At 53.1% G+C, this 24492-nt stretch overlaps 1 protein-coding gene across 5 annotated transcripts; it reads right to left on the reverse strand.

Annotated features, from left to right (window-relative positions):
- Positions 1-2575: 2575 nt before the first annotated feature.
- SLX4 (SLX4 structure-specific endonuclease subunit) lies at positions 2576-24477 on the reverse strand. 5 transcript variants are annotated; one of them, XM_032605718.1, is made up of 16 exons: positions 24453-24477; positions 22350-22445; positions 21736-22132; positions 19851-20072; positions 17829-18018; positions 16157-16369; positions 13895-14103; positions 13465-13787; positions 12703-12943; positions 12209-12297; positions 11167-11346; positions 10308-10477; positions 7091-9354; positions 4986-5088; positions 4015-4431; positions 2576-3726 (listed from the first exon to the last, which is right to left on the reverse strand). In XM_032605718.1, the coding sequence occupies exons 3-16, from the start codon at positions 22079-22081 to the stop codon at positions 3330-3332; spliced, it is 5364 nt and encodes a 1787-aa protein (XP_032461609.1). In that variant the 5' UTR covers positions 22082-22132; positions 22350-22445; positions 24453-24477; the 3' UTR covers positions 2576-3329. The 5 variants fall into 5 exon arrangements, with proteins under 5 accessions (XP_032461609.1, XP_032461610.1, XP_032461611.1 ...); XM_032605719.1 differs by lacking the exon at positions 24453-24477 and adding an exon at positions 24081-24446; XM_032605720.1 differs by lacking the exon at positions 24453-24477 and having other exon boundaries at positions 11167-11313; positions 22350-24446.
- Between the last annotated feature and the right edge of the window lie 15 nt (positions 24478-24492).

The following is a 24492-nucleotide window of genomic DNA, read 5'->3' on the forward strand; positions in this document are numbered from 1 at the left end:
CCAGAGTGAACAACATGAGAAAAGTTACAATAGAGGAAAAATACAGGACAGACTCTGGTGACAGGGAGCAAACCACCTCATGTGAAGCCACTGAGAGAAGCAGATGACGAGGTGGGAGCAAAGTGATGGGCCCTCAGATTTTCTCAGTGAGCAGGTGGGAGCCAGCAATGGTTGTAGAGCAGGAGAGTAGTAGGTTCAAGTGCATGTAGCAGCTTGTGTGTGAGGGGAGTTGGGAGGGGGCGGGGCATGTGCTTGTATTAGCCTGTCCTCAAGAGCTGCGTGGGTGATGGAGGGGAGAGTACCAAGGCGGCAGATCAAAAGTGCTTCATAGAATGCCATGCTCCCATTCCCCCCTCACTCCCTCTGTCCCTTCCGTCAGCGCTCACCAGGTGCTGGGGGGACACAGGGTGGCTACCCTGGAGAAGCCTGCCGAGGCTTCAGGCAGGCAGAGTGCAGACTGGCGGCTGCAGCCCTGGCCAGAGGTGCAGCGAAGGCATTTGAGAGCAGGCCGCCCACAGGATGTTGGAAACCACAAGGGCCAGGTGGGTATCTGTCACACGACAGAGGCCAGGAGGCCCCTCTGCTCCTCCCTCCACGGCTCAGGGTCGATGGATCCTGAGCACAAAAGGAAACAGCATCCTCTGTGGGGAATCTCAGGGCACCCCTGAGTCAGCACTGCCCCTCACCTTTCCTCCCCACCTAGAAGGGATGTCCCATGGCTGGGTAGGGCTGGGCCCCAGTCTCCCTCTGCTGGCTCCTCTAAGAAGTTCGGGGCCTTCTCCTGACTCTCCTGGGGGTTTTCATACGTTTGGGGTGAGGTCGTCTGTGCTCGTTCTCACTCTGGGGCTTTCTATTCACCCCAGAGTTGTGGTCAGCTGGGCAGGCCCTTCCCAGCTCAGCGAAAACCTGAGGCTTCCTGCCTACATGGGCCTCTCTGGGGTTGTGCAGGCTGCAAGGCCCCCTTGCTGGGGCCCTGCTCAAGCTGGGCTGTGGCTGTCCTTTGATTGCCTTGAGTGACCATGTCCAGGCCGAGGCCAAGCCACAGGAAGCGGGACCGGCCCAGGAGGTCACATCACAGTGAAGCGCGGGTGTCTCTTCGTTTTCGCTGATGGGTGAATGTTCCGCTGCCCTGGAGCTCAGCGCATGTTCTTCCTATGCTGAGTCCCTGTGGCGACTGGCAGAGCTTCTGCACAGGAACGCCTGTGCCTGCTGCCCACCACGAGGCCATGGCCGCTGGCTCCTCCAGGCTCCCTGTGGGTGCTGGGAGAGGGCAGCTCATCATCGGCTCCTTTTCAACCAGTTAGCTGGACCTAATTCTCTAGTTCCTGAGTCAGGTTTAAACCTTCTGTAAAGGTCATGCTTTCCCGGGTGCCGCCTTCTCTGGCTGTGGTGGTTTCTTTTCTTAGTGGCTGGTTTAAACCTCTTTCCTTGCTTTTGCACTGGCCGAGCCATGGCCAGGCCAACTGCTGACCCCTGCTGGCCTCCGGGGACACGCTGCACAGACCTGATGGGCCAAGGTCTTCAGTCCCCAGGCCCACCTTCCCTCCCTTTACCTGCTGGTGGCTTTTTATCAACTTTAACCCCTCCCCCAAAACCTCCTTTTCCACCTGGAGTTGGTAGCGTTCTCCGAGTCAGGACACTGTCCGAGGAGTGAGGCTCCCAGGCCTCCCCCCAGGGAGTGCACCCGAAGCTGCATGGTCTCCCCTGCAAGCCAGTGAGCAGGGTAAGGACCCTGGGTCGGCTCCCTCCTTCCTAACTCCACTTCATTTCCCTGACACAGCCCATACTTGGGAGGGGGCATCAAGCCCTTCATACAAGAAATGCATGGTAGCTTCTAGAACAGGCCAGGCTCCATCTTCAGTCTGATCAAAGTGGTGTGATCTGAGCCGAGGCTTCCCTCTAGCTGTCTGCCCTTGGGCAGCAGACACGGGGAAGGCTGGGTCCCCTCCGCCTGGTCACAAATCAGGAAACACAGTATGTGTTCAAGAAGCCCCATTTCGCCTCCCTGAATGCTGCACACCGCTGAGGCCCAGTTCACAAACCCCCTCTTCCAGGAAGCTGTCCCTTTGGGCCATCTGAGCACTGACCCTCGCAGCTGGCACAGAGGAGAGGCCAGTCTGTCTCCTCCACTAGATGACCGGAAGTGCCGGCCTGTTCCCTTTTCTCCACAGGGCCCAGCACACAGGCCAGAGCAGGCTTCATAAACTCATCCTGTCAAATTGCAGATTCTGACTCAGTGGGTATGGGCGGCCCAAGCCTGCATGTAACCAACCCCGGGGCAATGCTGCTGGGCCTCGGCCTCTCCTGGATCATCGAGGGTGGGAGCTCAGCGCCTGCTGAGGGCTCTTAACTGTAGGCGTGCAGGGTTTGGGGTGGGGGCGCAAACGTGTAGATGAATGAGTACCTAAGAACCAGAGGAATGAGCAGCAGCAGGCCTGCGCTCCGCCTTGAGATGGAGAACAGGCACAGGCCTTCGGCAGACACGGGTGTGGGGGCAGCAGGGGCACTGTGGGTCCCCTCCCCACGGCCCGTTTCCCTCGTTATTTTCTGGAGTACAGTATCCAGAAGGTTTCTATAAAGCCTTTTTGTTTTTATTGCACATCATAGAAAACGAACTGCACTGTATTTAAGACAGACAAGACGTTCACAAGGACATAGAGACCCAAACTTTTCTTCTTCTCCAGCCCTCACCTGCACTCCACAGGCGGCTACAACACATACTGGTGGAACCAGTTAATGAAGAACATGCTTATGTGGGGGGCTTCAGAGCTGTACTGGGCCTTCTGTACTGTCCAATTCAAAGACTGCTGGTGACAGTGACAGGTGTCTGGGCAGGACAGCTGGGCCAGCAGAGCACCTGGGGCCTGGCAGTTCAGGGCCTGTGGACAGCTGGTCTGCTGGTGGAGGCTGGAATTACAGCCCAAGTGCTGAGAAGGAAGACATGGGCAGGGGCAGCCTGGACCCAGGCATCCACCTGTGATGGGCAGGGGCAGCCTGGACCCAGGACACCTGTGACTGGTGGGCAAAGAGAGTGGAAAACGCAGCTGAATCAGGCCTTGCCCTGGCCAGCTGGCAGTGGCCCACCCCCTCCTGAAACACATGGGGCCCAAGGGGGTTAAAGGGAGACAAACTGTGGGCACCAATGGAGGGAGGGGCCAGGGCCCCTAAATCCAGCAGATGACACACTCCAAAGGCCACTCTAGGATATGAGGTCAAGAGGAAGCCGATCTGGGTTGGTGCTGCCATTATTCACAGGGGGAGCGGTATGGTCAGAAAGCTCAGAAACACTGTGGGGGCCTGGCTGGCTGGCTGACGGGGGCTGCAGACCCTCACAGGCTGCTGATGGCCTGGGGTTGGGGGCGGGGGACAGGCCCGCGGGTTCTGACCCCCGTCTTCTTGCTCATGGGCTGCCGTCTCTTCCTCTCAGGCTTCGCCTTGCGGGCGGCAGCTGTGGTGAAGGTGATGCACTGGGTGTCTAGGAAGTCCAGCAGCTTCCCCGTGGCCACGTGGATGCCTTGATGCTTCAGCTCGGCCTGTAGCTCTGCCAGCTCCAAGGGCTGGTACAGCAGGACCTTGCGGTAGAGGGCTGGCTTGGAGCAGATGTAATGCCTCACGGCCTCCTCTGTGGCCGCTACCTGGATGGCCGCCTGTGAAGCACTGACATCCTCCTCGTCCTCCTCATCTTCTCCTGCAGACTCCAAGGCCGCTCCAAAGTCACAGGAAGAACTGAAAAGAACCAGACAATAACACCTAGCAACACCCCTTCTTTCCAGCCTCCACCCTGAGACCAGGAGCCTCTTTGAGGGAAGGAGTGTGTTTCTTTGTCCCCTGCGGAGCCCGGCACATGGACGACCCCCAGGGCAGTAGGAAGCCCCAGGCTGCTGTGTCCCTGGCACTCTAGCTGCCGGCCTGAGCGGGATCGCACCCTCAGCCAGAATCTAATGCCGAGGGCAGCTGTGCTAGGCTGGCCCTGCTTGTGAGAGAGGATGTGGCCCTGTCCTTCCATCTGGTTACCTTTGTGAGCTGCAGGAGCTGTCACTGCTGTCTACAGAGGTGGCCATGGATTCCTGGGAGGCCAGTAGCTGGGTGTCACCATCAGGGCCTGGAGGGCCCTCCTTGGCTGGTGACGTGCTCAGGGCAGGGACCCTTCCACCAGGCTGTGTCTTTTGATGTTGGGGGCCCTTGGTCTTAGCAGGTCCCTTGGACCTTTGGGGAAGGGAGCCAGAAATGGCCTCCAGCTGGGTGCGGCCAGCTGCCCTTGAAGCCTTAGAGGTCTTGGTGGTGTAAGTCTGGCTGCAAGGAGCCTCCAAGGGCACCTGTGAGGACTGGCTCTCTTCCTCAGAGTCTGACTCCAGTATCTGGTGAGTGTACTGGAATATCTCCTTCAGTTTCAGGACCATTTGGCGTTTGGGCAGAGGGCGGACCCCAAACCTGAATGGGAAAACAGATGAACGTCAGCAAAGAGCAAACAGGTATTAACTAATTAAACTAGTGGCTTTATGTAACTGAATCTTAAATGCCTGACTTAAGAGCATTCAGAGGTCGGTATCTATCCTGCATACCCACTGAGCTGACTCAGGAATATTCCAGAAAGGCTATTCCCCCTGAGTTCTGAGTGGTGGTGGTAGCAGTGACCTCCCCAGTGTCCAAGGCAAACAGCAGAATTCATTGGAATGTGAGTTTTGATGTTCTTTTAAAAAATCAGCTCTCCCTCCTCAGACTGTTAAGGCAAGGGTACCATTCCCATCCACATGGCACATGGAGACCTGCCACCTGATGGGTGACCTGGAGGAGTGTCATTTCTTGGCCCTAAGTCACCTGGGGAACAGTATGTGGAGAGCTGGGAGTCACGCACGCCCCCCCACCAGCCAGAGGCTCCTGCCACCAGAGCCCAGGGTACCGTTCTGCTCCCCACTTCACTAAGCCTGGACATAGGTGCAGGAGGGAGGGTCTGCTCAGAGCAAGCTTTCCAGAACAACACCAACCTGTCCAGTTCTTTCTTCAGCACCGGGGTCTCCATGATGGAATACCTTGGCATTGGGGTTATGGGCACTTCGGGGGGCAAGTTCTTCTTCCGGTTACCACCTTCTGGGTAGAACAAAAGAAACATACGTTTCAGCACGAGGGCCCTGGGTTTGCCTCTTCTGACCCTGATAGTGTCACTTAGAGAAATGCTGCCCTCGCTTCAGGACAGCAGTGATGTCCACCCTTCACTGTTTGACTCTGGAGTCACATCTTCCCATTGGAAAGCATCACACAGCACGCGGTGAGGGCCACGGGCTTATGTGGTGCTGATGCTGTGAAGGGCTCGAAAGCAGGTAAGCAGTTGCCAGGGGCTGGGGTGAAGGGGCAGTGGGGCGACTGCTAATGGGATGGGATTTATTTTGGGGTGATGAAAACACCCTGGAATTAGTTGTAGAATACTGTACTAAAAAGCCATTGAATAGTACATTTGAAAGGGTGAATTTTATGATATGTGAATAACATCTCAGTAGTGCTGTTATTAAAAAAAATCAGTATTTTAAAGACAACTTAGGGACAACTTAAGTACATCTGGACTTTGGTTCTTATCCTGTTTATGAGCATGGAGTCCTTTGAGATGCCAATGAGAACAACAGGATCTGTCTTGTGAAAAATGCACAAGATTCTTTATATCATTTCAGAGAGTTTGTGACCCTCATGAATCTCCCCTCAGATTCTGACTAAGGTCCCCTGGTCTCAGGTCTCCTGCAGCGGTTCTCACACACCACCCGGGAACCTGTTAGAAATGCAAAATCTTGGTTACACAGCAGACCTCCTGAAGCAGCAGCTCTGGGGTAGAGACCGGCCACGTGTGTTTTAAGAAGCTCTGCAGGCAATTCTGACGCCCACTCAAGGCTGATAGCACTGGTTAATGATGCCCAGCTGGTCTAAGATTTTAGGGGGACATGAAATGGCAGGACACAGGCAGATGCTCTGCCCATAGGCTCTGCTTCCCTGTCACCAGTCACGGCTCAGTGTCGCCTGGTCCCTTCCCAGACTCTCCCTGGATCAGTCCAGCTGGAGGGGATAGCGGTGGGGCAGCAGCACCTCAAGGGGCCGACACCAACACCGGGGGCCTTGATTTTCCCCTGTGACTGAAATGAGCTGAGAAGTGGGGTCCCTCCACCAGTGGGGCCGATAAGGCTCACAGCAGACCTCCCACACTCACCCCACCTGGTCTTTTAATTGAGATGAAATTCACATAACAAAATTTTAAAGTGAACAGTAGCACTTAGCACATTCAGTGTTGTGCAACCACCACATCTTTCCAGTTCTAAAACATTTCATCCCCCAAAGAAAGTTCCATGCTCGTCACTCCCTGTTCTCCTCCCCCCAAGCCCCTGGTGATCACTCATCTACTTTCTGTCTCTATGGCTTTGCCCATCTGAATGTTTCATATAAAAGGAATCATATAATACGTGGTGGCCTTTTGTATCTGGCTTCTTTCACTGAGCAGCATGTTTTCAAGGTTCATTCTGCTGTATCTGTGTCAGTGCTTTATTCCTTCATATGGCTGAATAATATTCCACTGTATGTATGTGTGGACCACATTTCTTTATCCACTTATCAGCTGATGGACATTTGGGTTTCCACCTTTTGGCTGTTGTGAATATTGCTGCTGTGAACATTTGTGTACAGGAGTCCTGACCTCAAATCCTTTGAATGTATATGTAGGAGTGGAATTGCCTGGTGGTAATGGCAATTCTGTGTTTGACTACTTGAGGAACCACACGTTTGCTCTTAAGGTGCACCTGAGGTGCCTATCACAGCCTCTCGGGAGGTGCTGGTCCACTATTCTGGAGCGGAGCCACAGACAGGGATCTTGAACAAGTACCCAGGCGAGCCACAGGATCCAGGCAGGTTTAGGAAGCCCTGACTTACTGGCTAAGGAGTATATGTTTGACAGCAGGCCGATCCTCCCCAACCGTGGAGTGGGGTCAGGCAGGCAAGGGGAGGGCTGGCCACGGGTCAGCAGGCCCCTTAGCATCACTGCCCCGCGCTGTCGTTACGACCCTCCACGCCCCTTAGTGTAAAACAGTGTAAAAGACTACACCCTCCCACTACTCACTTGGTGTCTGTAACTCTTGCAGTTTCTGGGCTCCATCCGCGCTCGGTGTCTGGGGCAGAGGAAGAGCCTCTGGGGGCTTCTGTTCTCCATCCCAATCCTCCCACAGAGCTGAGTTCAGAAAGCTCAGCCTGCTGCTCCCAGGGGAGCCGGCCCCAGGGGATTTCTCTTGAGCCTTCCTCTGGCCAGTGCAGCTTCCTCGGATGGGGGTGGTGCCCAGCAGTGCTGGGGAGCGGCAGTCACCGCTGTCCAGGGCCCCCTCCACCCTACTGCCAGGGCTACTGGTGCTCAGGGGGCCGGTCCACTCGAGGTTCAGGTGGTCGATCGGAATTGGTGAGAGGGGCTCCACGTGCCAACACCAATTGTCGGCTGGAATCAGGGGGTCACTATCCGGCAGGGGGATGTTGCTCGCCTTCCGGGAGGCCACCTCCTGCTCCTCCTCACTGTCCTCAACCTCCACCACTTCACTCGCAGTGGCCTGAACCCCTGGGCTCGGCGCAGGCGGCGGGTGCCTCTGGAACTGCCCAGTGAGGTCAGCGAGGCCTCCTGAGCCGGGACGGGGAGCCAGAGGAGAAAAGTACTGGTGGCATCTGGGGTGGGGACTGGACGGGCTTCTGCAGACCTGCCTTCTGCTGTCAGGGCTTCCGGGAGCGACAGGGCCCAGGAGTGAGGATGATGTCTGAGGCACGATGACCGAAAACTTACTCATGGCTTCCGGTTCATCCCTGTTCTCTAACAGGGCCCTGGGCTTGGGCTGAGCCAGTGGGTCTGCTGAAGGCCTGGACCTGAGGCCTGTGATTTGGGTCTGCGACGAACAGTCACGGCTTCTGCTAGCCAGTGGGGTGGCAGGCACCAGCCACGAGGTATCTGTCGTGCTGTCCTCGTCGCCACTGATCTTGGGGTCGCAGAACAGTTGGGGGGTCCCTCTGCCCCCGACAGAGCCCCGGTTCCCCAGCGGTCCCTCCACCTCCTGCTGTAGCGTGGGCTCTCTTCCTGGTGGGCTTTGGCAAGGTTCCTGCTCTGCATCGAGGTCGATGATGGAAAACAGCTCAGAGGACCTGGTGCTAACTTCAAGAACTTTCCTTTCTTCCGAGGGACCATTCAAACCTGACTTTATTTTGGTTTGTTCCAGCTCCAGCTCTTCATCTGAATCCAATAAAAGGATAACCTCATCTTCTCTGTTCACGCTGGATGGAGAGTTCTGAGACCTGGCACTCAAGCAGCCAGGTTCTGACTGGTTTAGATCCATGGGTGGTGACTTTTCTGGGGAGATCAGGACCCCTTTACCTCTGTGTTCCAACACGGAACTACATTCCTTGTCTTTCTGGCCTGGATCCTTATGTGACATGGGAAGGCTTCTGGCACTCTTTGGCTTCAGTGATGAGTTCTGGGAGGCCACCCTGGAAGCTGTGCCCTGCAACTGGGGTGTTGGCAGGGACAGGTCACTGGTGTGATGAGAACGAAGATGTGGCCGGCAGGGACTCCTGCCTTGATGGGGCTGTGATGGGAAGAAGGGTGAGTGTGAGGGAGGTGCCTGCTGGCGAGCAGGGGGATGGGAACTCTCTATCTCCCTTTCCCATACGGTGCAGTTTCCTTCCTTGCGATCACTTGTCATCTGGGAGGGTTCAGGGTATCCGGCTTGAGGCGATGAAAAGGACTGTTCATCATCAACATCAACTGAGCACAAAAAGGTGCTTTCCTGCTTCTCTGCTTGACCCCGGGCAGGGCTGGAAGAGTAGGGAAGAGCCAGTGCTTCCTCTGGGGACTCTGCGTTCTCCTCCCTGTCCAAACCCCGGTCCCCGGGGGACAGGAGCATGGACTGTCTCATGTTTTTCCATTTGTCTGGGGCCTCATCTCTTCCTTGCCCAGATGATTCCATCTGCTCTGCATTTTCTGACTGTTCTTTATTGTGAACGCTTGTGAGGATTCCCCCAGAAACTGGACCGTCCTCCCTGAGCTGGTCAGCTTCTTCCTCCATCGCTGGAGCTTTCTCCCACTGGAGCAGCTTTCGCTGAGTAGCTGCAAATTCATAAATTTCTTCCATTTCTGCCTCATTCACCTTTTCTCTGTCTTCTTCTCCACCCTCGGATTTCAGCAGAGCCTCTGCTTCCTCCTCCTCACCCCACCACACCGACCGCAGGAGTTCTTGGAAAGTCTCCACTCTGCTTTCACAATCCTCGTCTTCCTGCTCCTTCTGCTGTCCACCCTCTGCATCCATCGGGACGGGCACCTGTTCGCACAGGTGAACAAGCTCAGTCACGCCAAACCTGCAATGGGAAAGCCATACGTCACCTCACCCTGCGCAGAGGCGGCAGCTGGGTGTCCAGGTGCGGGAGGCTTGGAGCAGGAGCCCTCACGGGGAGGATGGCCATGACTCACCCTGGCCTTTCCCCTGCTCCCCTACGGAGACGGTTCCCGTGCTCATGCCCAGCTATGCCCCAGGCTGCTCAGTTCTAGAAACACAGCCTTCAAGGAGGGCCACTAACCCTGCTGTGCAGGCCCAAGTGCAGGCTGAGGGGAGATGGCAGGGATGGGTGGTGCTGTGACCGGGAGAGCACCCAAAGCGCTGTGACTGATGCAAACCGGGACACCCAAACCTGTCACGGGTCAGCCAGGCCTAGGGCCACACCAGCCTGCCACCTGCTTGACGGCTCTGTGGTCTAATTGGTACCTTTGAAACTCCAGAGGCTGAGCCCATCCTTCCCAATAATGCACCTGAGAAATGAACAAGGTTTCATCCCAGAGGCCCTCGAGGCTTATCAGGAAGTAAAACACCTATTTTTGCTGAGCTACCTGCCACCTCTCCTGACATACTGGTGTGGACAAACCAGGTAGGTGCAAACTCATGGGAGTTAGATCAAGCATCCCACTCACTTCCATTTTCTGGGACTTGGTAAAGGACAGCTGTTGTTCAGCTTTGGTGGCAGAACCACCAAGGAGTGGCAGTGTTTGGGGGCTGAGGTTGGGACCACCCTCTCACCACGCCCAGGGATCAAAAGCCACAGGGCCCTCCTCAGCCGGCACTTGGCTCTCCTGCAAGTGTTCATTCTGGCCAGACTTCCAGTCAATACACCCTGTTCAAGGTCACCACTGGGTATAAACGGGGGGATTAAAAGGTACAGGAAGGACTCAGCCCTGACCTTCCCACGGGCCACCAACCAGATAATCCTTGTCAGTTAATGTCAAAAGCTGTGAAGTAAATGGGAAGAACAATCCGGACCTGTGGGCCAGAGAGCTCAGGTCAGGGGCCAGGTGGGGAGTAAGGGCAGTGTCCGCAGCATAGAGGTAACGCAGGAACACCCGGGCGGCCTCAGCGCTGACGTCACTCAGCAGAACGCGCTGGGTCCTCATGTCACCATCTTCTATTGCAAAGAAGCCTTCACTGTTTACCTGAGGGAGAAACGCATGCAGAGGAGTTACCGAGTGGACAGTCGTGACTTGGGGCGAAACAGACCTCAGGGAGGTTCTGGGAGCCTCTGAGCTTGTCCCAGGACAGGTATTAGCCAGTGCTGCTCCATTTAGTTGGCCAGGAATTCTGCAGGTTAGGCCACAAAACTTGTCTGTTTCCAAAATCAAGTCAGTGATAGATGCTCAAGAAACCAGTCAGTCCCCTCTTGACAGGCATATCAAAGGCACTAGAACTTTCTGACGAGACTGACAGCAGTTTCTGGGATTCCTGCAATGCGATGTTCAAGTCAAATGCACAATGGCACAGAAATGTCGCAGTAGCTCGAGCTTAACAAGGTTGATTATAACACTTTACAATTATGCAAATAGAGGAAAAGGAAACAATTCTGGGGAGAAAAGGATTTTTATTCAACAGAACAAGAAATCTGATGTTTCCCAAAGCTCATCTCCTCATAGAGCTTCCTGACCTCAAACCTGTCTTCTCCATGGAAGCATAACCTTGATGGCAACAGAGGAAGAACATTCCAGGGCAGTGGGAGGAGAGCCGGGGTTGGGGGAGGAAAGGGGGCAGGAAGACAGAGGGAGAGGCAGGGCACAGAGGGAAGAAGAGGGGAGGAGGGAGAGGAGGGGGGAGGGAAGGGGGTGGGGAGGCAGCTTGACCGCACACTTACGTGCTGCATGAGAAGTGGGCATCGGGCATAGAGCACAAACTTGTGGGCATAAAGCACCTCCCCACCGTCCATCTGAAACTGGATGTCGCTGAGGTGTGGGTTGTTGACCATGGCACCGAAGTCGGCCACCAGCAAACCGAGGGCGAGCTGAAATGAGAGGGGGAGAGCGGCCACTGCCGCCTGTCGCCCACCTAACTGTGCAGGCCCAACTGACGGGGTGCAGGTGGCCAGTCAGGGCCTCGTGCTGCTCCCTACAAGGTCCAATGTTGGGCTCCACCGTTAAGTTACCTTTAGGACCTCAGGGACACAGAACAGCAAAACCCAGTCCTTTCTAAAAATCTCCATCACACCCAATTCCCTGGCCTAAATGGGAGCCCCAGCCCATGGAGAGGTGCGCTTGACGGCAGCATCAGCACCTGCTGAGGGCTCCACGGGCCAGGCGGCGTGCGGCCCCACAGGAAGCTTCCAGCCTGGCCTGCCGTGACAGGTGGGGCCTGAGCCCAAGCAGTTACGGGGCCGGCCGAGGAGCTCCGTGTCCCTCTCTGACACGTGCCACGTCTCTAGGGAGACCTTGGTGAGAAGTGCTTGGCTGATACCAATGCACTCACGGGATGACACCCACCCTAAGGAAAACCCAGCTTCTAACCCAATTCGTCACCAACACAGAACACAAACTATTAGCTGGAGGCCTCCAGGACTCACGCGTGAGGGCACAGCAAGTCCTGAACGAGTGAATGGAACTTTGAGAGATGGATGCACAGAGCCGTTGGCTGAAGTGAGGCACCCTCACCGAGCAGGGGTGCTCCCCAGGCCCCAGGACAGAGCAGGCTCCCAGGGCCGGGCTACTGAGGTGCCCCAGGGTTCAGCAACAAAAGGGACAACTGCCTCATGGCAAAGCCCCGCTCAGTTCAAAGCCCGTCAAGGGGATCAGTGGACTCGAGCAGGGGCCTAGAGGCTGGCAGTGAGCTGGCAGCACTGAACACACAACAAGCCCTTTGGCCAAGACCATGGATGGAGCCAGGACAGGGCCAGACATTCTTACCGAAGCCTGGCTGCTCCTCTCCAGGCACTTCTCCTTGTCTGGCAGGACAAACCCAGTCAGTGGAAGGCTGCTGGGCGACAAGTCCATTCCTGAGAGGAGGATTCGCAGGTTAAAAGAACAGCACCTCCTGACAACATCAACCACCAGGGAAAGAGCATCACCTGGGCTGACCCGAGGACGTCTTCATGGAAAGCGAACTGCCCACAGACCACCTGCACCACCACCCCCTCCCAACAGAGAGGGACTCGGGAGAGAAAGAGCTGAAATCAGCCCTCATGACCACTCGTTCTGGCAAAAGGCTCTGTCCTTGGTCAAAGTTGAAGGAAGACTGTGACAAACTCACCTAAATCACATTTACCTTTGAGGAAAAATGAAAGCACCTAGTGAGACTACATTCTCCCTGTCACATGGGGATGAGCCTGGCAACATCGGATCTGAGCAGCTCTCACTGCCCTGGTCCCAGGGAGAACAGGCCCCAGTGGCCAGTGTCTCACCTGTGGCCCCTCCTGAGCCGGCCGGGCCCCCACTGCAGGGCCACGGGCTGGCGCTCAGCCCCTCTCCTGCCAAGTCCAGGAGGTCCTGCAGGGCCTGATGCTCCCTCTGGCTGGCGGAGGGCGCTGGGCTCAGGGGGCTATGGCCCACAGGGCGGGTGCCATGGACGGCAAGGGGTGTTTGCACGCCAGGCTCTGGCTTCTCAGGCAGCTCCAGTGGCAGCATGGGCTCCTGTGTGAGGCCCTGAAAGAAGTGGGAGAGCCAGAGTGAGCGTGCGGCCACCACAGCAGGCTCCCCAAGGGTGTGAGCCTCAGCCCAGAGCGACCCTGGGAAGCTTGTCACCATTGCCACCTGTCAGCAGGCTCGTCTGTCACGGCAGAGGCCATGCCTGTGGCCTCCACATCTGCAGAAGGGTTCCCAGGGTCCCCGCCCTCCTAGTATCGTCTGCATTGCTTCAAGCGGGTGAGTACCAATTCCAGACACCTGCATAGGCCAGTCTGGTTCCTGTCCCCCATCACAAGCAGGTCATACGTGGTCCGGGAGAAGGCCCTGGGACTCTGCATTTTAAACTCTCCAGGAACATAACACACTTGGGAGCCAGTGGTCTCCCTGTTCCTACCAGGGGAACCATCTGGTTGCCGCAAAGAAAACACGCTAGACCACACACGATGCTCCTTGGCTTCCCCCCCCTCCCATCTTCCTCCAACTTTCTGCCGCCACCCTCTCTCCTGAGCCCACCCATGCCAGCTCGGAAGGGAGCACACCTCGGTGGGCCGCTGGGGCACCAGGGGAGGGACCAGGCTGGCCGTGTAGAAGGATTCCAGAGCCCAGGCCCCGGTCAGGGCGCTGCCCTCCCACAGAAAGTTCTGCTTTCCTCCAGGTGGTCGAAGACCCCGCCTGCTCTTTTCCAGCTCTTCCTTAAAAATTCTGCTCGCAGGAAGCGGTGGCGTGCCAGACAGCTCCAGCTCCTCTTCCAAGAGCTGGGCCACGCGATCCTCCATCTGTCTCCCTGTGGTCTCCACGTCCTGGACTAACAACTGCGGGGGCGTAACGGGGGCTTTCTTCTTGCGACTTTTCTTCTCTAGAGCTAAACAGAAGCAACACGGAGTCATCCTCCCCCCGAGGCCTCCAGCTGCTCCTTTAGCGGCTGCCTTGCGGCGAGGCTCCCCCGGCACCACCCTTGACCACACGTACCTGCTCCCGGTCTCGTCCTCTCAGAAAAAGCGTTTCCCAGCCTGAGTGCCGCCGGCACAGCCTTCTGCTCCATCTCGGACCGGGACAGAGCCATGGCCACCAGCAGGTCCTCGGACGGCGCCTCGGGCTTGGCGACCTTCCGCCTCTTCTGCGGCTCCTTCTTGGCAGTGGCTCCCTTCCGCTTCAGACCTCCAGCGTGATCCCTGAGGCTTAAAAGGCAGCCACACCAAAAGGTTAGTGAGGCTAGAGATGCGAGCACTTCCTGTTCTGAGGTGGTCCCCACTGGACCCGAGAAGGCTCACCCTTTCTCCTTGGTAGGGGGCGCGAGAGAAAAGGGATAAATGTGCAGACAGAAGCATCAACGGCTTCTGTACTCAGTCACTGCGCTCACTCTGTGCCTCACGTGAGCTCGCCTGATCCTGGGCCATGAGTTCAGCACAGTCCAGACACGGGAGGGTCTGGGTCCTTCCAGGTGATGCTGCCCAGCAGGGTTCTTGGCAGACACACAAAGCCGACAGCAGCACCCGCATACCCCAGACGTGGCCAAACCCTTCTGGTGGAGTCAGCTACCCGGATTCCACCCACTTCTGCCCATCCATACCTCAGATGTCCTGAGGCGGACCCGGCCACATTGGCTGTGAAAAGATTCCTTCCCTCCTGCAGGGGCCCTAGGGTGGCACCTCTGCCCAAGGCCTGAAAGGCCTCCCAGGTTAGGCCACCAATGTGGTCAGCTGACTCAGAGGTCAACGTGCAACATGTCATTTGGGTTGGAGGATATTTATTTAAAGGACTTTCTGGCTGGAGAGAACCTACACCGCCTGGTGAATTCCAACAGTCTGGGCGAGAGGTGGGAGGTAAAGGTGAGACAGATGGAGATTGAAGACCCAGGACCACCTTCCCTGCACCTCAGGGCAGTGTGCGGGAAGCACCTCTGGTTTGGGTAAAAGCTCGTGCTCTCCACCGGGCCAGGGATGGCTCCGGAATCTCAGGCATCACCTCAGAGATCTCAGCGAGCCCTAATTCAGTTCCAAACTCCTGGGAACCCTGCACGATAACGACAGCCTCCAAGAGGGGAAGAAGCCACCCTAACCTCCAGGCCCTGCTGGCAGCTGCTGCAGACTGTACCTCGGCCCAGCGGGCAGGGCCTGGGCTGAGGTGAAAGCACGCGAGGGGTGCAGGAGCAAGTGAGGTGCTCTCACCAGCATGTGTGCCCTGGCTGGGGAGCTCTGACTGCCCCAGAGTCAAAACGCTCTGGGCTTGGCCGTATGGCAGGCAAGGCTCTTCGTTTGCTGTGGTTTTCTACCTTCTTCCAGAAGGACCCACACACATCTTGTCTCACTTCTTGGAGGTATTTAAAAAGCAGATATATTTTATCTGAGTAGGCAGCTTCAGTCTAGTCCTGCCAAAAGGCAAGCAATAGCTTAGATGACATCTATTCTAAGGACTTAAGGCTTCTGAATCTGTGATGCTAGTGTTGATGTGCTAAAATATGGACAGGCTTGCAGCTAAGAATCGACCACCCAGTCTCAGCACTGGCCCCCTTCAGAGGCCCATCACCTGCGTGCAAGGCAATGGCTGGAACAGACAGAGCTACTGCCCTCAGCCTTCCCTTTGCCCTCAAGAGCTGCCAAGAGAAAGAAGTCCCGAACCTACAGAAGTCCAGGGCCTGTGCTACTCTGTTCCCTGTAACACTGGGACCTACCCAGGCATCCACAGCGGCAGAGGCGATGTGGAGGGAAGCAACCCTCTGCCACTTGTTTGCCTGTGGTTTGCATGCCAAGCACTTGTTTCTGGGTATCAGCAAGGCCTCCTATTCAAACACTTAAGCATTTAATTCATGCAGAAAAATAGGCCTATGGTTCTGTCTCATCAACTTGTTGAGCTACGCTGAGTAGTCTTACATTAATAGTATGAAAATCGGACTACACTGAGCTGGAAGCCACGCTGTACCCCACACAAAATGGATGAGGTGAAGAGAATTATCGAATTCTTAGCTGCTCAGGATGGTGGGGATGGGAAAATCTCAGGAAGGCCCTCGTGGAAACCAGTCCAATCCAACTGGTCCATTTCAAAGCCTCCGACGATAGAGATCTGTCCCCTCCTCAGTCCCTGTGGAGACTATGCCCAATTTCTTCCCAAAATATTTAATCTCCAGAATCAGAGAGGGCTCTGTTGTCCTCCAACACTACAAAAGGCCTTTTTTCTTTTTTTTTTTAAACAAATCAGAGTACTTTGATTTTTCTTCCTTTTCATCTGACTCACCTTGATGCCAGTGTGCCAGAGGCCCCCTCGGGCTGAGCTGTCTGCAGCCGCACAGCCTGGAGCAGGAGCTGCGGGCCAACCTCCATCTTCACCGCACACTGTTTCAAGTGACTGATTCTGCTCTTTGGGGTGAGAAATGGCTTGCCGCAAATTGGGCATTCAGGGATCTGAGGCACAGAAGGTCTCAGTGCCTTTTCAGCCTCGTCCAAGCACCTGGAGGAAGACAGCAAAGGTAGAAGAACCACCCTCCCTGGTAATATGATCGTAGATAGGGATTCATGTCAGCGTGGACGTGCTGTGGGACAAAGCCTGTTCCCCCTGAGCTTATCCCTCCACACAGCCTACAGTCAGCCTCCAGACATTGAATTCAGGTTTCTGTTAGCAAAGGTGTCTGAAGAAAGCAAGGATACACTAAACATAGAGTCATGGGAGTAACCATATGGCACAGTGATTCTACTCCTAAGTATATGCCCCAAAGAGCTGAAAGCAGATACTCAAGGGACTTCCCTGGTGGTCCCAATGCAGGGGGCCTGGGTTCCATCCCTGGCTGGGGAACTAAGATCCCACATGCCGCAACTAGGCCCGCGTGCTGCAACTAGAGAAGCCCAAGTGCCACAACGAAGAGCCCACACAGCCAAAATAAATAAATACATTAAAAAAACAACAACAACAGATACTTAAGCAAATACATGGAAAGCATGTTCACAGCAGCTCTATTCATAAAACCCAAAAGGTGGAGACAAATGTCCACCAATGGATGAATGAATAAACGAGATGTGGTCCATCCATACAGTGGAATATTATCTAACCTTAAAAAGGAGAAAAGCACTGACACAGCTACAACATGGATGACCCTTGCCAACACTCTGCTGAGCGAAGGAAGCCAGACACAAAAGGCCATATATTGTGTGAGTCCACTTATGTCCTGAACGGGCAAATCCACAGAGACATAAGGCAGATCAGTGGTTGCCAGGGGCTGAAGAAAAGAGGGAAATGGGGGTGCCTGCTTAATGGGTCTGGGGTTTCTTTTGGGGGTGACGAGATATTATAAAATTGACTGTGGGGACTTCCCTGGTGGCACAGTGGTTAAGAATCCGCCTGCCAATGCAGGGGACACGGGTTTGAGCCCTGGTCTGGGAAGGTCCCACATGCCACGGAGCAACTAAGCCCGTGTGCCGCAACTACTGAGCCTGCGCTCTAGAACCCGCGAGCCACAACTACTGAGCCCATGTGCCACAACTACTGAAGCCCGCATGTCCAGAGCTCATGCTCTGCAACAAGAGAAGCCACCGCAATGAGAAGCCCGTGCACCACAACGAAGAGTAGCCCCTGCTCACTGCAACTGGAGAAAGCCCATGCACAGCAACAATGACCCAACGCAGCCAAAAATAAATAAATAAATAAATTTACAGGAAAAAAAAATTGCGGTGATGGCTGCACAACTCTGTCAATATATTAAGTAAACATGATTTTATTGTTCACTTTAAATGGGTGAATTGTATGGTATACAAATTATATCTCAATAAAGCTGTTTAAAAAGAAAAGCAAGGACAGATTGACACTGATACTGAGGTACTATCTCAAGATTCCCACCATGGCCACAGGAGCCCTGGAGCTGGTCACACCCACGGGAGAGGTGACCGCAGACAGGTGACGGCTGAGCTGCTCCTACCGGTTCACGTGCTGCTCCCTCCGTGTCACGGTCATAGCCGAGAGGTTCTTTTGACAGATCTGGCAAAAGAACAACCCCTTCTCCTCCAGGCTGTCGTTGTGTGCGGATGCCCGTTCTAGCCCAAACTCATGCTGGAGGGCCAAGGCCACTGCAGCGTCGCTCTCTGTGGCAGGGAGCCTGGGCCCAGACCCTGTGGAGGCACAAGGACCCATGAGGACCAGCTTATCCTCAGATGTCGAGGAGCACGGACACTGGGCGTATCGTGAGGAATCCAGACCTGGCACCACTTGGCTCATGCATGGCCCCATCCAGGGAGACTGGACACCTAGTAGGTCCCTGAGAAGGGTACTCCTTAAACTTTAACAGGTACAGGGACCCCCAGAAGGCTGGTTAAAATGCAGGTCCGGAGGCTGGCACTCTGGGGGCCCAGGTGGAGCCTGAGATTCTGCATTTCTGACAACTCCAAAGCGAGGCTGATGCTGCTGGTCCAGGACCATTCTCTGAGCATCAAGGTACTAAAGAACTTGCCTTTCTTTTCCCATCTCTGCTAAAGTCAGCAACCCTGGGCATTCCAGGTTTATAAGGCTTCTATTCCAAAAAATCTAAGTTTTCTCTTCAAAGCTCAACCTTTCCTACTACTCTTTTTCTTGCCCATCCTAGAAGAACCAGGTCAGAGTGAAATGCCATTCTCGGTTTTTCTCTGCATCAGACCAGAGGATGGACTGACTCTAATCTTGAGATGGCTCTCAAGGTGGTCATGCCCACTGCTGTGGCCCTCTGTCACATCTGACGTTGCTGGAGCAGACCCTCGGCACTCATGAGGGATATGCCCTGAGAACAAAGCCAGAAAAGCATCATACTTCATTTTGGTCCTATGTTTTTTTTAAACAAAGAAATGGTTTCTCTCTCCTGAGTATTCCTTGGTATGATGTGATGATTTATGGAAACAACTGAGTCGCATGTACGACAGGTGCTGGGCTTACGCACTGGCTGAGTGACTCCTCTGCACCCCTTGGTGCCACGTAGACCAAGGACCAACGCCACAGCAGATGTCACATCGCTATTTCACCTGCATGGACCTTTGGGGTAGCCTGAGAATCCTCAGTAATCCTGAGGTGAAATCTGCAGGTACAGTACCAGGAGACTGTATTCACTAGCCGTAAGTCTGTCGACACAGTTTCTTTCTATTTCTTTTCCTTTTGTATATTTTCACCAGGGATGAAAATTCCTATTGTTTAGGGGATAAAGTGTAGTACCACCTGACATTACAAGCCTCAAGAGGTGGTGTAACATGCAGTGCATGGCACTTCCCTGCAGGAAAAGGTTAAATGACAGCAGGAGGAAACAAGCAAATCCAGAAAGGGGGGAATTTTCAAAGACAATTGTCCTGGACTTTTCAAGAAGTTAGTATTGTGAAAGAACAAGGGCAAGACAAGGGGACTGGTCTACAGTCTAGACCAGAGAGACTACTGAGCCACAGCCACACGTGTGTGACAAATCCTCATTCAGAAAGAGAAGGAGTCCAGCTACAGAAGCTATCCTTGGGACAACCAGGGAAATCTGAATGTGAACTGATACCAGGCAGTGTTATGGAATCACTTGTGTTTATGGTATTGTGATTATATAGGAGAATCTAGGAGTGAAGCGTCATGATGTCTGTAACTTGCTTTCATATGGTACAGAAGAAACGTATATTTATAGAGACATAAAAAAATGTATGGCAAAATGTTGACAATTGTTAAATATAGGTTGAGGGCATAGGGACTTCATTGTAATATATTTTTCTGACTTTTATGAATGGGAAAATTTTGTAATAAAAAGTCAAAATTAAAAAAAGAGGAAGTGGTACCTTGTCAAAGAAGCTAAGTGAGAAACGACCCAAGGGACCCTCTGTTCTCTGGTGAGACAGAGTGGCAAAGGTAGAGTGCCACCCCCAGCAGAGACGCAATGAACACGGGCTCCTTCCTGACTCCCTTCCCCGAAAGTCAACCCCGTTGGGAAGACAGAGGACTCCCATCATACCGTTCCCTGCCATCATCTCTTGAGGGCCCTTTGGGACGTTTTCTTCAAGTGCAGCCTCTAGGGAGCACCCTTCTGAACCGTGTTTCAAACGCTCGGGGTCTGCTCTCTTGAACTGCTGCATTCGCTGTAGCACCAGCTCTGCCGCCCGGGGTTTGGAGGGACTGGGCACCATCGCAGTCAGACAGGAAGGAGGGGGCTGGGAGCGGCTGTCAGGAGCGGCCTCTGGTAAGGAGGAAAACATTCATATGCATCAGTTCTAGCCGGAGGAACCAAAGACTCTTCCAAAGTTTCAAACACCTCAAGTTTCAAAGGGGTGCTTTACTGACTAGTTTAGGTTTAAATCTTTTTTTTTTTTTCTGGTATGCGGGCCTCTCACTGTTGTGGCCTCTCCCGTTGCAGAGCACAGGCTCCAGACACGCAGGCTCAGTGGCCATGGCTCACGGGCCCAGCCGCTAGACCGAGGCACAAACCCGTGTCCCCTGCATCGGCAGGTGGACTCTCAACCACTGCGCCACCAGGGAAGCCCTAGGTTTAACTCTTAAGTGTGAATAGTACTGATTGTTTTTTGGTAACCTCACTGTTTGTGGTAATATAAATACCCCTGTCATAAATATCTATGACAGGAGGGGGCATGGGCAGTGACTGCTATTGAACATGGGGTTTATTTCTGAGGTGGTGAACATGTTCTAAAATTAAGTAGGGGGGATGGCTGCACAACTCTGTGAATATACTAAAATCACTGAGCCATACACTTTAAAAGGGTAAATTTTATAGAATGTGAATTGTATCCCTATAAAGCTGTTATTAAAGAAATATTAATGACAAACACATATCTTTCTAGGTCAGAAGTTTTCCTTTAACTTGGTGTCTGTAGATGGCCTCCAGGGGGGGATCCACGAAGCCCCTGAAGTTATATGTCAATTTTGCAGGTGTGTTCGGGGGTGCAGTGTTCTGGGGGAAATCAAGCATAGCTTTCACTAGACTCTCAAAGGGAGCATGAAGGACCAGTAATGTTTCAGCAACATTAACGAAGCCTTACAACAGTTTCTTTACCACCACTGCAATGGGAGGTCATGCTGACCACATATTATTTAAGATCAGGAAGTGAAGGTGAGAAGAATTTAGAAACAATACTCAGGAGCCCAAAGATCTTGTACTGTATTATATATGCAAGGCTGGTTGTCAGTTCTGCATGAAGAATGTATGCTAAGCATGTGGTTTAGTACACCAAGGGCAGCAGGATAAGAAAGCTGCTTTAAACGAACAAACCAAAAAAAAAAAAAAAAAGAAGAAGAAGAAAAAGCAAAGAATAAAAGGTGTTTGGAGGAGAAGGGAAGGATGAGAATATTCTCCTGGGACTCAAACCCACACGGCACCCTCATTCTACCTTTCAGCAGCCTAACCAAATTGGCTGGCCCACTGCAACTTAACCACTTTGGAATGAGCTCAAGAAAGTGAGAGAAAAAAGAAAAAAAAGGAAGTGAGAGAAGCAGCATTATTTTCATGTTCATGTAACTCATGTCAACTGCGTGATGTAAACATTAATAGGAAACTTAAAGAGAAGAGGGTCCCAAATATATCATGTAGAAAATTCACACGGGTTCTATTTTTTATGACTATTGTTTAAAACAGGAGTTGGCAAACTACGGTCCTCGGGCTGGCTGCCTGTTTTTGTTAAGTGAAGTTTTGCTGGAACACAGCCCATTCTATTACATACTGTCATAGGGAGTTGAGTAGTTTGCGACAGAGACTGTACAGCCTGCAAAGCCAAAAAATTTACTAGCTGGCCCTTTTCAGAAAGTTTTCCGACCCCTGGTTTAAAATAGTACAAATCACCTCTGGTTTCCTCTCTGGAAAAGTTTTGGCAGCTGTTTCAGCTGGTTACCTGTCTGGGTGCTCCATGCACTGTCCTGGAGCACAGCAGAAGCATGCACGCCTCCCTCCCCATTTTCAGGGGGAGCCAGTTCACTCTCTGGCCACTTGGGTGCTCCTTGCTTTTGAGTCCGCAGGACCTGGCTGCCAGAGCGAGTTTTCCTCTCAGCAGGGCCTTGAAGGGTTTTGCTCTTAGAAGCAGGTGGTTTGGTCCTTTTCAGTTTGCTTCTTATCTGGATGTTGTTTGAGGCCTTTTGTGTCTTCCTTTCCCCCGACACTTCCTTGGGGCCATTCTTTTTCACCCTTTGGAAAAAGCTGGCACAGAGTTCCTTAAAGTCATCGTCTGACTCATCCATCATCTGACGGGTTTGAAGGCTTTCAGGCTGGTCTTCGGAGGAGTGAGGGTCAATCTGGGGGCATGTGGACAGATGAGAAAGTGAACCCGAGTGTGAGCCTAGCCAGGCCTCGTTCGCGCTCGCAGCTTCATTATGGCTCCTCTCTACTTCTCACTGAGGTACCTGAAGAGTCTGCACAATTGAGCAGGAAGTACTGCTCCCCCCTGCCATAATGATTTAAAATGTCTTTCTTCAAATTGAACCTGTGTTAAACAGCACGTTTAAAGCTTACCTTTATTAAAGTTCAGAGCTGAGAGCTTCTGTTGTCCAGTAGATGCCTCTGAGAGAGAGTACATGTGACCTTGGTGCTCAGGTGATTCTCCAAGATCTCCACGGTGATAAAGCACATTCGATTCATTTAATTTTTCACTCATGGAAAACCAAAAGCATCTAAGTGTAACTAGACAGATATTGTCATTTTATGCCATTTCTTCCAGGAAGGTATGAGAGCATGTGGGGTATGAGAAAAGTCTCCAGAGGAACAATACCCCTGTCAAATAATCAGCTATAGCCTGGTTAGCACAAACTAACTGTCCTACAGGCTACCACAACACAACAGGGGAGAGGGATCTAAAAACCTGTCAAAGCATGTTCTTCCACAGGCAGAAAAATGTGTGCATCTTGGAAGAATATAGTTTTATTGAAGCCTAGAGAATAAATCCCATGAAGAGCAGCCACCACAGAAACAAGATGGCCCCGGAATCCAGAAAAACTATCTCTTAGGCCTGTGCTGGTCGAAGGCCTCCAGCTCTCAGAGGCTCTATCAGCAAGCAATGTAACGAGAGAGAAAAAGAGAGAATATGCACTTGAATGCTCACGAAGAAACAAAAGATAGGAACATAGCAGGCTCTCTTTCACTGATAAAACCAATTTTTCCAAATCAGAAATAGGTCACTTTTCATCCATTCTCGCACCCCAGCAACTCTTCTAACTCAGGTGACTAGAATGCTCCTCATATGCAAAGGCTGGGCCTTATGGGCATGATTATTTATATTGGTGCAGTTTAGTGGAGTTCAGAAATCAAAACTGAATAACCCAGTGGTAGAAAGTTCATTTCAAATACCATAATGAAATCTCCACTGTCCAAGTAATCCAATTAATCACCTAGTTTTCCAAAGCTGGGCAGACACACATACCTAAAATCTACTTTGCATGGCTGGCTCATTCTCATCTTACATCTCCTTAGAGAAGCTTGCTCTCCGTCTTTATCTAAGGGAACCCTCTCCGCTCCCATTATTTTCTATCATTACACACTGTTTTCACAAGTACTTATCACAAGTTATAATCACATGTAATAGATTTATTGAATGCTTACTGTATGCAGGCAGTGGTCCCAAGTGCTTTACAAGTCTAACTCGTTTAATACTTACAACTTTACCGGGTACAATCTATTGATGCCCTTTCTTTACAGCAAGGAACCAGGCACAAGAATGAGGAACTGACTCAAGTTGACACAGCTTTTCAAGTGGCAGGGCTGGGATCAAATCCAGGCAGTGTGGTTCCAGGGCATCAGTTCTTATATTTTTATTCATTTACTTGTTATCTGTCCCCTACTAAGCTCAAAACTTCAGGAGGGCACACACTCATCTCTATTTTGTATTCTCTTTGGCTGACAAGGTGCATGACTTGTAATAAGTGCTCGATAGTTATCTGTTGAATTAATTAACTGCAAATAGTTTGGTACAACAGGGAGCGAAGAGGAAAGTGGTGAGAGAGAAGACTGCAGGGAGAATCCGTGTCCGAGCGCCTGGGACGTTAGGCCAAGCAAACTGTTGGATGTCGAAGCTAGAACAAACTCCACCCTCCACACTGCCCTGAGTCGCCACATCTCTGCCGATACTACTTTAAAACGGTGCATCTCCTATAGGTGCTCAATCAGTATCTGCTGAAGGAAGTAATGGATCCTACGAGACGGCAGGTTTCCAGAGGACTAGGGACTGTGCCTACTCAGCTTTGTACCTACCGCGGCCGGGCTCACCGCAGACGCTGAAAAAAAGAATGGGCAGGTGCGGGGCTGACCCCACGCCTCGCCCAACACACGGGTTGTCACCTGGGGAAGGGCTGCCAAGGACTCTGGCAGCTATAAAGACAGACGGCGAATTCCGATCGCTAGTCAGACCCCCGGGCTATGCCCCGTAGGTATCCGGACCCCCCCAACCCCTCTTCCCTTCAGACAGCCCTGGGCTCCTCCACCCAAGCCCGGGTTCTGCCTCTAACCGCGGCTGGCGGCGAGCGAGAAAGCCTCTTCGCCCTCAGAAGAGCGAGAAAGGCCCGAGGTGGTTGTACCGCCTCTCCCGGGTGCAGACTCCCGGCCCCAAAGCCCGGCTCCTCCTACCTCCGGCACCGCCGCAGCACCTTCTCAACGGAGACCAATG

Source organism: Phocoena sinus, chromosome 15, assembly GCF_008692025.1.
Source record: "Phocoena sinus isolate mPhoSin1 chromosome 15, mPhoSin1.pri, whole genome shotgun sequence".
NCBI classification, from domain to species: domain Eukaryota; kingdom Metazoa; phylum Chordata; class Mammalia; order Artiodactyla; family Phocoenidae; genus Phocoena; species Phocoena sinus.